The sequence below is a fragment of the Ailuropoda melanoleuca genome, chromosome 7 (genome assembly GCF_002007445.2).
Source record: "Ailuropoda melanoleuca isolate Jingjing chromosome 7, ASM200744v2, whole genome shotgun sequence".
Taxonomy (NCBI): domain Eukaryota; kingdom Metazoa; phylum Chordata; class Mammalia; order Carnivora; family Ursidae; genus Ailuropoda; species Ailuropoda melanoleuca.
The window spans coordinates 47,409,853-47,422,533 of NC_048224.1; the positions used below are offsets into that span (position 1 = coordinate 47,409,853).

At 45.6% G+C, this 12,681-nt stretch overlaps 1 protein-coding gene across 1 annotated transcript in view; it reads left to right on the plus strand.

The window, feature by feature from the left end:
- The window catches only part of CNTRL (centriolin), a 79,015-nt gene extending 67,691 nt beyond the window's left edge, over positions 1–11,324 (plus strand). Inside the window, 10 exon segments of the mRNA XM_034664436.1 lie at positions 1,691–1,764; positions 3,139–3,327; positions 3,756–3,981; positions 5,457–5,662; positions 6,674–6,814; positions 7,390–7,662; positions 7,827–7,889; positions 9,123–9,329; positions 10,568–10,651; positions 10,892–11,324. Of these exon segments, the coding sequence (XP_034520327.1) occupies positions 1,691–1,764; positions 3,139–3,327; positions 3,756–3,981; positions 5,457–5,662; positions 6,674–6,814; positions 7,390–7,662; positions 7,827–7,889; positions 9,123–9,329; positions 10,568–10,624 (1,436 nt within the window). The 3' untranslated portion in view covers positions 10,625–10,651; positions 10,892–11,324.
- The last annotated feature ends 1,357 nt before the right edge of the window (positions 11,325–12,681 follow it).

Below are 12,681 nucleotides of genomic sequence, written 5' to 3' on the forward strand. Positions count from 1 at the left end.
GGGGGGGAGGCGGAGAACTCTCTCCTTCGGTTAGGTTCTTCTTTTCTTTTTACGGAATATACAACCTTTTATTTTCCTTCAAATTTGGAGTGTAATTATACAAAGATGAGAAGTCAGGTTTTATAACCTAAAAATATTTCCTTGTTAAAACTGTATTAGTACTTTCGTAAACTATACAACAAAGGTAGGGAGACAGACGTGCATTTATAGAACAGCATGTCGGTCATGGCGGATCCCTGGGGAGGGAATTCCCAGCACGCCCTCGTTGTCTGTGAGGACACAGCCGTCCTTGTTGAGGCATTCACATTCAGTCCAGCGTGGTCAGCCCTCTGCCGTGAATGTGCCTGTCCAGTTGTCTGCTTCTTAGAGCAGACATTTACCTTCCTCATCCATCAGCCACTGGGGGAGGACGAGGGCCGTTCTTCTGGGAGGGTTTGGTTTCCTGGTGGCCCTCTTCTACCCGCGTATCTGGAATCAGAGGCGTTTCCATAGCCCCTTCCCTTTTTCATGTCTTGCTGAAGCGCGGAGTCTTGAAAAACAAAACCAGAACTCAGCTATTCCTCAGAAGGAGCTGTTACCAAACATCATCTGCATGGGGACTGACCCTGGTGTCCAACACTTGGCCATTCGAGATGTAAACTGGCTTTGCCCCTTGGTCCCGCCTCCGGGTTCTTCTTTTAATTGTTTGCTTTTCTTATTATAGAAATAATTCATGCTAATGGGCATGGGGTTTATTTTAGAAGTGACGGAAGTGTTCTAAGATTAGATTGTGGTGGTGTTTGCACAACTCTGTGAATATCCTTAAGCCAATGAATTGCATACTTTAAAATTAGTGAAACGCTTGATATGTGAATTGTATCTCAGTAATGCTGTTTAAAAAAAAATTAGTTCATGTTCCTTAAAGAACAATTTAAAAACAAGCAAAAAGATGGAATAAAAATTACCATTGACCTCACCCCTCAGAGGTAATTCCTATTAACAGTGTGGTAAATATCCTTCCAGATTTTTCCTTGGGATGTGTGTGTATGTGTGTGTAGTTTTAAAACAAAAAAGATGCAGATAATACCTTTATTACCAAAATTTTGTAAACATCCGTGATTAGAAGTTACTAAATAATCTAGCTAACAACGTATTTGTTGAGCACTTACTGTGTCTCAGACATGATGCAAGTATTTTATATGCATTTCTTCATTTAATCCTTGTAACATTTTTATGAGATAGAAACTCTTTCACCCATTTACAGATGAGGAAGCTTAAGCTTAGTTTCCTTATGACTTACTCAAGTGAGAAGTAACTTCCTCAAGGTCATACAGCTAGTAAGTGACACAGCCCGCACACATACAGAATCTCTTCCCAGATTGTCTCCCTTTAAGGTTGTACCAAATTTACATTTCTCCCAGCAGTGTGGAAGGTATCCATTTTTAAACCATGCACGTCATCAACACTAGGTATTATCTATACATTTTTTTTTATTGTGAGGTTTTGAACATGTAAATCTAAAAACCTGAGCTCCAAGCCCAGATATAGGTTGTGTGTGTTAACTCACTCTTTTGACCTTTTAATAAGATGGTATGGCATTTAACAGAAATAAGTTTATATTCACTTCCACTCTACTTTCGGGGGGGGGGGAGGTGCTGATGGGAATTTGGAAAATAAGTGTATTTATGTTATGTAAATGTTACTTCTGTAGAAAAACAAGAAGCAGTAAACTCATTACAGAAGGAACTAGCTGAGGTCCAAGACCATTTGAACCTAGCAAAACAGGTAAGCATAACAAATGTGATTTAATAGTATCCTGAAGGCATGCAGACAATTGGTTAAAAAAACAAATCAAGTAGGTTGGTTCCTTTTCATACCAGCAGGTCCCATAGGACCATTTATGACACACAAACATATATACACAAGACTTAAGGTGCAGAGCAGTGATTTTCTCATTTATTTTAGCCCTAGAACTCTTGATTCAAAGTTTTACTCAAAGATAATAAGGTGGTGGCTAGACCAGAGCCTAAACCCTCAGCCAGCCCCTCTGGGGGCTTCAGGCACCAGATGGACTGTCTCTTATCCATGGCACAGACAGGGCCCCACAGGCTGGGCTCAGACTTGGTCACTCATTGAGCTGCAGGGTGGCTGCCGACTTCAGAGTAGCTGGGCCTGTATCTTGTCAGATGTTTGGTAGAGCTGATTCTTGACCCTTATACCTCGATAGTCTTCTTAAAGATAATTGAGTGTTGTCCTATGAGAATAGTGCTATAATAGTTTCAAAGAACCTCAAGCAAGTTCTGGGCCTCAGTTTCCACCATGTAAACGAGGGATTGGATTAGACATCTGAATTCTTCCATCTGTCTTTATGATTCTGTGTTTCTTTTTTTATTTATTTATTTTTTAAAGATTTTATTTATTTATTTGACAGCGATAGAGACAGCCAGCGAGAGAGGGAACACAAGCAGGGGGAGTGGGAGAGGAAGAAGCAGGCTCATAGCGGAAGAGCCTGATGTGGGGCTTGATCCCACAACGCCGGGATCACGCCCTGAGCCGAAGGCAGACGCTTAACCGCTGTGCCACCCAGGAGCCCCATGATTCTGTGTTTCTAAGATGTATAAAACTTAAAGTACTCCATCTTTAAAATATTCTTACATGGGCTCTAATGAATATTTTCTGTGTTGTTAGAAATAGAGTAACTTTTTCAAAAAGGTTTAATTTGGGTTCCTTGCAGAAAGAAGAATTTATTATTTTCTGAGTTTTTCAACCCACATAAATATTTCAGATAGTAACAAAACCATGACTTCAGGTTCATTTTCAATGCGAATTAAGCCTTATTCGCAGCTGTCCTTAATCTTCGTAGCGATCTTGTGAGGTGGGTGTTGTTTATTCCCACCTCAGTGACGAAGCAACTAAAGTTCGGAAGAACTGGGTCTCTTAGGTTGTGACACCTCCTGTCCTCTTACTTCTTAGACACTAAAAAGAGGAAAGCTGATGTTAAATTGCGTTCTGGGTGCCTTAAATGAGTTTGCTGAGATAATAAAGGATGTGGGACTTACATGTTTAATTTGTCAGACTTGCTGGATCTCAGGAGGGGCACTCACCAGCCCTAGAGCAGATGGCTTTACTAGTAGTTTCTGTTTGTTCTTTCACATAAAGGACGTGCTTCACACCACCAAGCATAAGGACGTGCTGCTCAGTGAACAGAACAGGCTCGAGAAGGACATCGGTGAATGGATGAAGAAGTTTGAAGACTGCCGGAAAGAAGGGGAGACAAAGCAGCAACAGCTCCAAGAGCTTCGGAATGAGATTGAGGAAAACAAGGCTAAGCTGACCCAACAAGAAATGGTACTACACATTTTTGATTTTACAGAAAAGGAAACACTTTGTCACTGGGGTGAGCTTTTCCCGGCCGGTGGCTGTGCAGAAGGGTCGCCCATAGGACTAGTGCCCTTAACTGCCCTGTGTAACTGGGAGGATTTTACACCAACGCTTTGACTCTCTCAGTATTAATATTTGTGGACCATTAAGACCAGAACACGGGTCCTGTAAAGAATCTTGCTGGCCCCATGCCACCGGCTGCATGAGTGCCCTCCTCACGTGCTGGCCAAATAGCTTTGCGGCCCCAGCACGATCACCCATGTGAAGGGAGCTCACTGTCTCACTGTGGGCTGTTGCTACTTTCTCTGGAACTGGAACCTGGCTGGTGTCCATGAAGGTTCCCTCATCTGGGACACGCTGTATTTGTTATTTTATGACTGTGGTTCTCTATTAAGATGTTTCAGAGACTCCAGAAAGAGCGAGAATATGAAGAAAAGAAGTTAGAAGCCAGGAAAGTGGCTCTGAAGGAGCAGCAGCAGCAGCTGGAGAGGGAACTGGGCGAGCAGAAAGGCAAGCTGGACCAGGTGCTCTCGAAGCTGCTGGTGGCTGAGGAGCGTGTCAGGACCTTGCAGGAAGAGGAAAGGTGGAGTGAGACCCTGGAGAAAACGCTCTCCCAGACCAGTATGTGTTCCCGAACATGGCGCTCCGGGAGGGGGGCGGCGCTGGTGGTCTTGCCAGGTGTTTAGAGGAGACCCAGAGCCCGGCCGAGGCCTAGAAGGGGGTCGGGAGGCGCGTGGCGTGGAGGAGATGCCCCATTGGATCCTGCTAGCCCCATGAGAGGTGACAACAGGCTCAGAGACACAGGGCATTTGTCTTTATGGAGATGGGATTTGATCCTGAGACTGTGAGATCTTTTTACTTGACCATATTGCCGTCTTTGAGAATGCCGCCTCGAGGAAGAGAGCAGTTAAGGCAAAGAAGTTCCAGAAGGCACTCTAAAGGCTTTCTACAAAGTACACTATTTGGAGCTTTGGAAACGATGATCCGTTTCATCTCACCAATCAAAAAACAATATTAACAATTCTGCTTGTGTCCAAATTTGACATAATACAGGTGTTTGCTTTTGGGTCTGTTTGCTCTCTCTTGAGCCGTGTGTCAGTCCCAGGATAAATGATTGTTTCCACATCAGTAAATGATTTTTTTCTTTCTTAGGCTTCAGGGTTTAATAATGCTCAGAAATTGTTCTCTCTCAGGTGGACTTGGTGAAAGGGTTATTACTCCCTCCCCCCGGCCCGACTCTTGATACATCCAGACCAGCCATTTCATTGTGAAAATGAAACTTACCGGATGTGCTGAGTCTGACCACACCAGACATGTGAAAGTGAAATCTGGATAGGGTGTTACTCCAGAGAGCGTGGTTAGAAAAATCTATTTTAACCGTCACTGTTCTTTATAAGCATTATTTATTGAGTACTCCCTGTGTACTATGTGTTTGCATACAAGATTCCCATTGAGGGGCGCCTGGGTGGCATAGCAGTTAAGCGTCTGCCTTCGGCTCAGGGCGTGATTCCAGCATTCTGGGATCAAGCCCCACATCATGCTCCTCCGCTATGAGCCTGCTTCTTCCTCTCCCACTCCCCCTGCTTGTGTTCCCTCTCTCGCTGGCTCTCTATCTCTGTCAAATAAATAAATAAAATCTTTAAAAAAAAAAAAAAAAAAGATTCCCATTGAACACCAGGAAGTAGGCGCCTCCAGTATAAAACAGGGCTCATGCCACTCCAGCTTCCATGTTCTTTCCACCGCACTGCCTCCCGTGAAGGAAGAGTACGGGTACACTTCCCTTTATTAAAATCCAGGTGTATAAAAAGCATTTCGGCCATCCATTCCGTGTCTCCTGCGCCTCATGATTGCTGCTTATTCTCACTGGTCTCTGACACTCAAAGGGAAGACAATAGCTGTCTGTCACTTTGGAATCTGGCCCTCTGGGACCCAGTTTGGTCAGGAGGCACCTTCCTTAGGGCCTTTTCCTGGGCCTCTGATGTGGGTCGGGGGACTTGGAAGACCCAGTGATGCCTGAGTGGGTGGCGTGTCATTACGCACCCTGCCCACGGCCGGCCCAGGGCCTCTGGCTGAACGACTGAAAATGCTCATTGCAGAGCGACAGCTTTCAGAACGGGAACAGCAGTTATTGGAAAAGTCAAGTGAGCTGCAGGCTCTCCAAAAAGAGACGGACTCTATGAGGGCAGACTTCAGCCTCTTACGGAACCAGTTCTTGACAGAAAGAAAGCAAGCCGAGAAGCAGGTTGCCAGCCTGAAGGAAGCACTGAGGATCCAGCGGAGCCAGCTGGAGAAAAACCTTCTGGTGAGTACCCAGTGCCCCGGCGGCTTACGAGGAAATAACGCGTTTACATTTTTAAACAAAACAGCTTCAGTGTGGAGAAAACAGATCACCTGGCAGCCCAGTCCCTAACTCAGCTGTTGTTTTTGGTGTATGGATGCACGGTGTGATCTTGAAGCTGATGGTGGGTTTTGCGGGAGTCTGGGCTGTGGCCTAGAGGAGGCCGGCTGGCTGGGGAGATGGTCACGTGAACAGGCAGTGCCAGCACGAAGCAGAGCGCACGCGCGCGCGCTCAGCAAGGAGCCTCTGCTCACGCCTCCGCTGGCGGGGGCTGCAGTGGTCTGGGGGCAAGAAGGCTGAACACGTTTGCCCAGCTGCAGTCACTGCTCACGGGTTTTTCTCCTCCTGCCCTTTTCAGTCAACATTAGCTTTAATTCATCATTATCCTAAAACCAAGGATCTCGGTCTACCATGCTTTTATCCCTAAAATACATTTGGGATAAAAATTTGGGGAGGGGATACTCTGAAGTCCACAACAGTCTATAGTGGGTGGAGGCAGACGGGCAGCGGTAGAGACTGTCGCAGGAATGGATTTTTCTAACACCCTCTGGAGGAACTGATGCAGCCCTGTTGTGTGAATGGGTGTGTGTTTCCCAGAGGGGGACACGCTTACCACTAGTGATTGGCACCATGACTGTATAGATAGCATGGAAGTGTCTAGGTTTTCATCCTCCGGGTAGCTCTGTGATGGTGGCTGCTGTTCCTGTTGCGGACGAGTAATGAAGGCTCAGGAAAGGAAAGTAACATATTATCAAAGGTAACGTTTGCGGGGCCAGGATTCAGACTCTGGGCTAACGGACTCTGACCATGTAGTACTCCAGCTCTACCACAGCCGCTAGAGAAGGCCGGTAGTGTTATCCCATGTTACAGCTAGAGCCCCCATGGGAAGTGGAGTTACGGAGCTAGTGAGTGTGTAAGCCAGCAGCGCACGGCTCCACGTGCCAGAGCCCAGTCATGTCCCTCCTCCGGCGCTAGGAGCAAAAGCAGGAGAACAGCTGCATGCAGAAGGAGATGGCGACGATCGAACAGGTGGCCCAGGACAACCACGAGCGGGCCAGGCGCCTGATGAAGGAGCTCAACCAGATGCAGCATGAGTACACGGAGCTCAAGAAACAGGTGCGTGCCCGGGAGCCCCCGCTGGCCGCCCGGGGCAGAGAAGGCTCGATAGGCATGCTCCCTCCCCGCTGGGCTCAGACAGATTTTGTTTCTTAAATAGCTCTTTTAATAAGAGTATTTCTTTGTGGAAATTGTGAAAGCTGATTATAAGAATGACCTTTAAGTCAAATCTGTTTTTCTAGTCTTAAAATTTAGAAATGCTCCTCTACAGGAAAAAAGCATTTGTTCAAAATGTACTTTTAAAATCCCCTTAAGTTCAGCGAGCATCTTATGTTTTTGAAAGAAAAATGGCAGTTCTTCAGCCTGAAATTTTATTGTGTCCCAAAGAACTGTGTTGAAATGTTAGATTTTGTGCCAGAAACATGTCTATGAGACCCAGATCCCTACGAAGGAAGAAATGACCCCATGAGAAAGCTCTGATACCCTGTAGTGTAACCAGGCTGAGAGCAGGTCACACTTAGACTGGGAGAGTCTAATCCTACATGGAAAGTTCCATAAGTACACGACGCATTAAACAGTTCAATACCAAGTAGGTCCCAAACTTTACCTAATGGTATTTGACTGTCACTCTTCAGATGACAAACCAAAAAGATTTGGAGAGAAGACAGATGGAAATCAGTGACGCGATGCGAACACTTAAATCTGAGGTGAAAGATGAAATCAGAACCAGCCTGAAGAATCTCAACCAGTTTCTTCCAGAACTACCAGCAGATCTGGAGGCTATTTTGGAAAGGAATGAAAACCTAGAAGGAGGGCTGGAAAGCTTGAAAGAGAATTTCCCATTCACTGTGAGTGAGAGACCATCACCTTTAGAAGAAAAACTGAATTTTTCCCAGACTCACATAATGGTAAGGGTGTATCCTGCGGCTCTCTGGACTTTGTTAGAAGGATAATTTGTTTCCGCCTCCCCCCAGATAAGCTGAAAAACAGACATGGGACTGGGAAAGGGCGGGAGGAGGGAAAGGCTAGCAACATTTGGGGACTCTGATGTTTCCCTTTCCCTCTGAAAAAGGACGAACACTGGCGTGGAGAAGCACTCCGCGAGAGACTGCGTCACCGTGAAGATCGACTCAAGGTTGCCCTTTAAAACAGTACAGTATGAGATTCTTGGCACGTTGAGGACGGGGGGGAGATTGCTTACCTCCACGTACTGCTGTCATTCCCTCTGGTACCTCATGGGCAGCTTTCTAGATTACGTGGTGGAAGCTCAGAGAAGTTGGCATCACACAGTAAGTGGCAGGGGTTCGCGTTCAAACCATGAATTCTCGAGTTGAGCCCAGTGTTCTGGGTAATGCTGCTTTGCCTCAGCTAAAACTGACAGAACCGAAGGACTTGGGACAGAAAATAGAGATCCAGTGATAAAAGGGGGGTCACAGGCCAGTGGTTGGGGAAAGAGGGGGAATACTGGCAAAGTAGGCTTGGCTGTCAGACAGGAAGTTGTTTGGCTGAGAACACGTGGAGTCTCGAGGCCTCTGAGACCTCCAGGGCCGCTCCCTCCATAGGCAGCTTTCAGAGTCTAGGATTTAGCGATCAGCGTTGACCCAAAGATGTGGGGGTTAAGAGTATGGGTGGGAGTTGGAAAGTGAGAGGGAGGGAGAACGAAAGGGCAGAATGTGTTTGGAGAATGGCTCCCTACACGGCATGAGCTGAGAGGGAGCCCTGTGCCGTGTTGAGGGAGTGGAGGTCCTTGATGTTCAGTAACCTCCAGCCACATGTGGCTACTTAAATGTAAAGGAATTATACATCAGGTTAAAAATTCAGTTCTTCAGTTGCCACAGTTTTAGTGACTCAGTAGCCACATGTGACTAGTGGCTGCTTTATTGGACAGAGCAGATACAGAACATTCCCATCATCACAGAAAGTTCTGTTGGACAGAGCTGCTGTAGACTTGGAGAGAATCCTTTCAAAGAAACAGCGCGGGGGCAAGCCGGAAAGTCGCGTGGGGTTGAGGATTGAATACGTTGTGAGAGGCACTGAAGATACCAAGTATAAACCAGTCTTCTGTTGAGTCTGGAAAGACTCAACAGGGATGCGGAAATCCAAAGCACTGTGACAGTGGGGAGAAGAGGTTGAGCGGAGGGGGCCGGTTGATGGCAGCACAGCATGGTAAAGTCTGCGCGCAGAGAGCAGCCACCAGCACCGCCTACGTTTCCCTTTTTTATTTTTATTTTTTTTTAGGATAAGAGCATTTTCAGCAGCTATTCCTAATTTATGATAATCAGATTTGCCCATCAAGTGTTAAGCATGAGGAAGCTACTGAGTTCTTTTCTTCTGTGTAAAACCCTACGTTTTACCGCAACGCTTTCAGGCCCAGCTCCGACACTGTATGTCCAAGCAAGCGGAAGTGTTGATTAAGGGGAAGCGGCAGACGGAGGGCACGTTACACAGCTTGAGAAGACAAGTGGACGCGTTAGGGGAATTGGTCACTAGCACTTCTGGAGACTCCACGTCGTCACCCGGGATGTCTCAGATGGAGTCTTCCCTTGCCGAGGACTCTCAGCCTGGACCAAGCCAGGTAAGAGGAAGCTCTGTTCTAGACATGGAAAGTCCCCGAAAGCTTTGGGGTCCATAATCTAGATAGAGGAGACTCAGGGGGCCACAAATGCCATCTTCAGGTCTCTGGAAGACTTAATACAGATTTGCTCTTTCAAAAATGGTCCCTGGGCAAACTGGAGTGGGTTGGTTGGTAGACCTAGAAAGAGGATAAGGTGATGGCTTAGGGAATGGCCTAAAATTGGAGACTGGATGACCTATCAGGGACGTAGCGAATTCTCATGATGTCCTCCACTGGTGGGTTTCCTTGTTATCTCCTCCGTCTGTAGAGCATTTAGGCTGTGAGGCCAGCGTGAGTCCTGGTTTAGCCTGTCCGTCTCCCTGTGGCTCGGGGAAGGATGACTGGCTGTGCCTACTGTTCCTCCTCAGCAAAGGTTGGAACTCAGACCTCATAGCCCAGGGTCTCTACAACCCCTGAAGTTCCCAGAGGCTTTCTGTGTGAGACCTCGACAAGGTTAACAGTCATTTAGTAGGAGGAACATGAAATAGACTCATGGAATTGGTCAGTAGGGACCCAGAGATAGATAATAGCTGCCATTTTTGAGTGCCTATTGTGTGCATGTACTAAGCACTTTGTATTATCTCATGTAGTCTTTGTATCCTAGGAGGTAGGAAGTATCCCTTTAATAGATGAAGAAATTGTGTAAAATGAAAAATGTCACAGCAAAAGATGAAACCAGGACTTCGGGGCTCATCTGTCACTACCACAGAGCAGTAGACTGTATGGCTGAGCCAGAAGAACATTCAGGAACAGCTGCCTCTTTTGGAGGCACACAGCTCAGCAGCAGCAGACCCAAGATTTGAGTAGGATTACCTTAGAAACCTTCTATGGTAGGACCAAGTCAGGCACGGGCCCAAACTGTCATGGACCTCAGGGCAGGTCTTAAGAGAGTGTCAGAGGCACTGAGTATTGGAAAGAAGGTGGGTTTAGGGGTAAGACAGCCCAGAGTCATGGAAGATGAGTACATGGAGGGTTGGGTGCCAGGTTCACTCATCAGCTGAGGGTGGCAGCCTGGAGAGTTCAGGCACTCCGGATGCAGGAGAGTAATGGAGGTGTTAGAGGCGCAGTGGGTAGAGGGGAGATTGCTAGAATTCTTTTGGAGTCGGGGGTCATAATCCAGGTATGTGGGATGAAAGCCTAAACTAGGCTGGAGTTAGGGGCTGGCTTCTGAGCTGTCTTTTCATCTCCCTTCTTTTCAGAGCTCCTTCCAAGTTCTACAAGGTCCGTCACAATTATTAGACAGCTACCGACACTGACACCATCCCCAGCTTCCTGCTCACCGGGTACATGTTACAGTTCTTTTAACTACCACTTTCAGTTGGAACATCCTGAATCCTAGCTTATCCTACAGTCAAGTAGCCTTTTAACTTTACTCCTGATAATTTTGTATAGGGGCTCATCTCAAAATATTTTTCTGAAGAGGTACTCAAGTACGTGTTTTACCTGTTAGCCTTTGTGCTGTCACTTAGTTCTGTTCATCGAAGACTTGTTTTTACTGTTGCAAGAATGCATCCTCTTTGTAGTCCTGCAGGAAAAGAACTGCTCAGCCGGATGAGGAAATCTCTGAAGAAATCCCTTCTCTACTACCTCACTGCAGAACTGGAATGCCGCTTGGTTTCGCCCCAGATGCGGCGAACTCGGACGCGGCACCCTCCACTGTAGCTTAGCTCACTGTGCTGTGAACGCCGGGGTTTCTGTAAATCCCACGTACATATGAAGACTTGTATACGGTTTAAACCTGGATGGCTGGGGGGTTCGTTTTTTTTACCTTTGAAACGTGTTGCTGTAAAACCAGTGATTTTAATAGCAAATTTGAGGCTATAAACTGGTAAAATCTACAGCTACAAAGAAAAAAAATGTACTCAAGCCCTTCTTCATTTATAGTGTCAAATTTTATTTTTGGATGTTATTTAAAATCTATTTTCATATGAAAATAAAAGATAAAATAGTCTTTCATCTGACTTTACATTTCATAGATCAACAGTAAAGCCATCAAACGTTTACCTTCGTTCCAGGAAAATGGCAATCTTCCAAATGGCTCTCTAGCTTTGGCCTGGAGACAGAAGTATGTTGTACCTATCAATGAACATACGCCACATGAAAATATCTTTTATAAAACTACTGCACTCGAGGTGCTTTTCCTCAACCAAAAATATTCTTTGGCGGATAACTAGCAGAATCTGACCCAGTGGTAAATTCAAATTGTGTTCAACTTTTAAATCTTTGAACTGCTGTAATTAATGGCTCTGCTCCGTGATCTACAAATACATTTCTCTAAATAGCAACTATTGTCACAAAGACTGTGTAGCAGACGACTTCTCATGCGTAAGGGGAAGTATGAAACTCCATGTTATCGATTAGGTTGTAATATACTCCCAAGGCCTGTTTTCTAGGCCTGTAGACAGCTTCTGAACCATAACCATACAGAATGGTGCCGTGCAGTCATCCCTTTCCACCCATGGAGGGCTGTATTCCCAAAAGCTGTTTGGCCAGATGTGGACAATTAATTAAGATGTGGGATAAACAGAGTTACAATAAAGGCAATAGAAGTGGCATAAAATTTAACACACAGTAAGTTCTAGAAGACATCTACTCCCAAAATAAAAATTAATTTGGCATTTATCTTTTGTACTTAACATTCTCCTTTGTTTCATTTTCACAGGCCTTAGCAAAATGTTGAAAAGTCAGGCCTCTGCACAATTAATGAAATCCTTTAGGGACACTTTTTTCCCATTCTGTCCCTGTGCTGAATGGGGGCAAAACATCTTCTTTCTAAACTGCCACATGAACCCTCTCTATTCCCCTGTGGACAGGAATGGAAGGTAATCATCTGGTCTTCTGTGTAAGGGTGAGTGACCTGAACCACACATCTATACAGAAAGATCACACCTGAAACAACAGATACATGAGCAAAAAAGTTCTCGAAACTAGAGTCTGGAATTAGGGGAGGTAATCAATGCGTAAAGCCAAACACCTGGTTTCAAAAGACATCTTTCCAAAGAAACTTTACTACCTCTAGTATTATGTGAACATCACCACCAAAAAAAAATTTTTTTAATCAAGGTTACTGCATTAAACACTTTTTTTTTCCACGAAAAACACTTGAACATTGTACTGGAATGTCTAACCCATAAAGAGTACTGAGCACCAATTTACTAATCAAGAGGGCCTCCTCACAGGTGCAAGGTTAACAAGTAACCCAGAGAAGCAGGTGACCCCACAAGTAGTAAGCTCTCATGGATTAAAGATTAAAAGAACTTCACATTCTCTCCAAAGTACTTGCCCAGTGTCTGGCACATGTATGTTACAATAT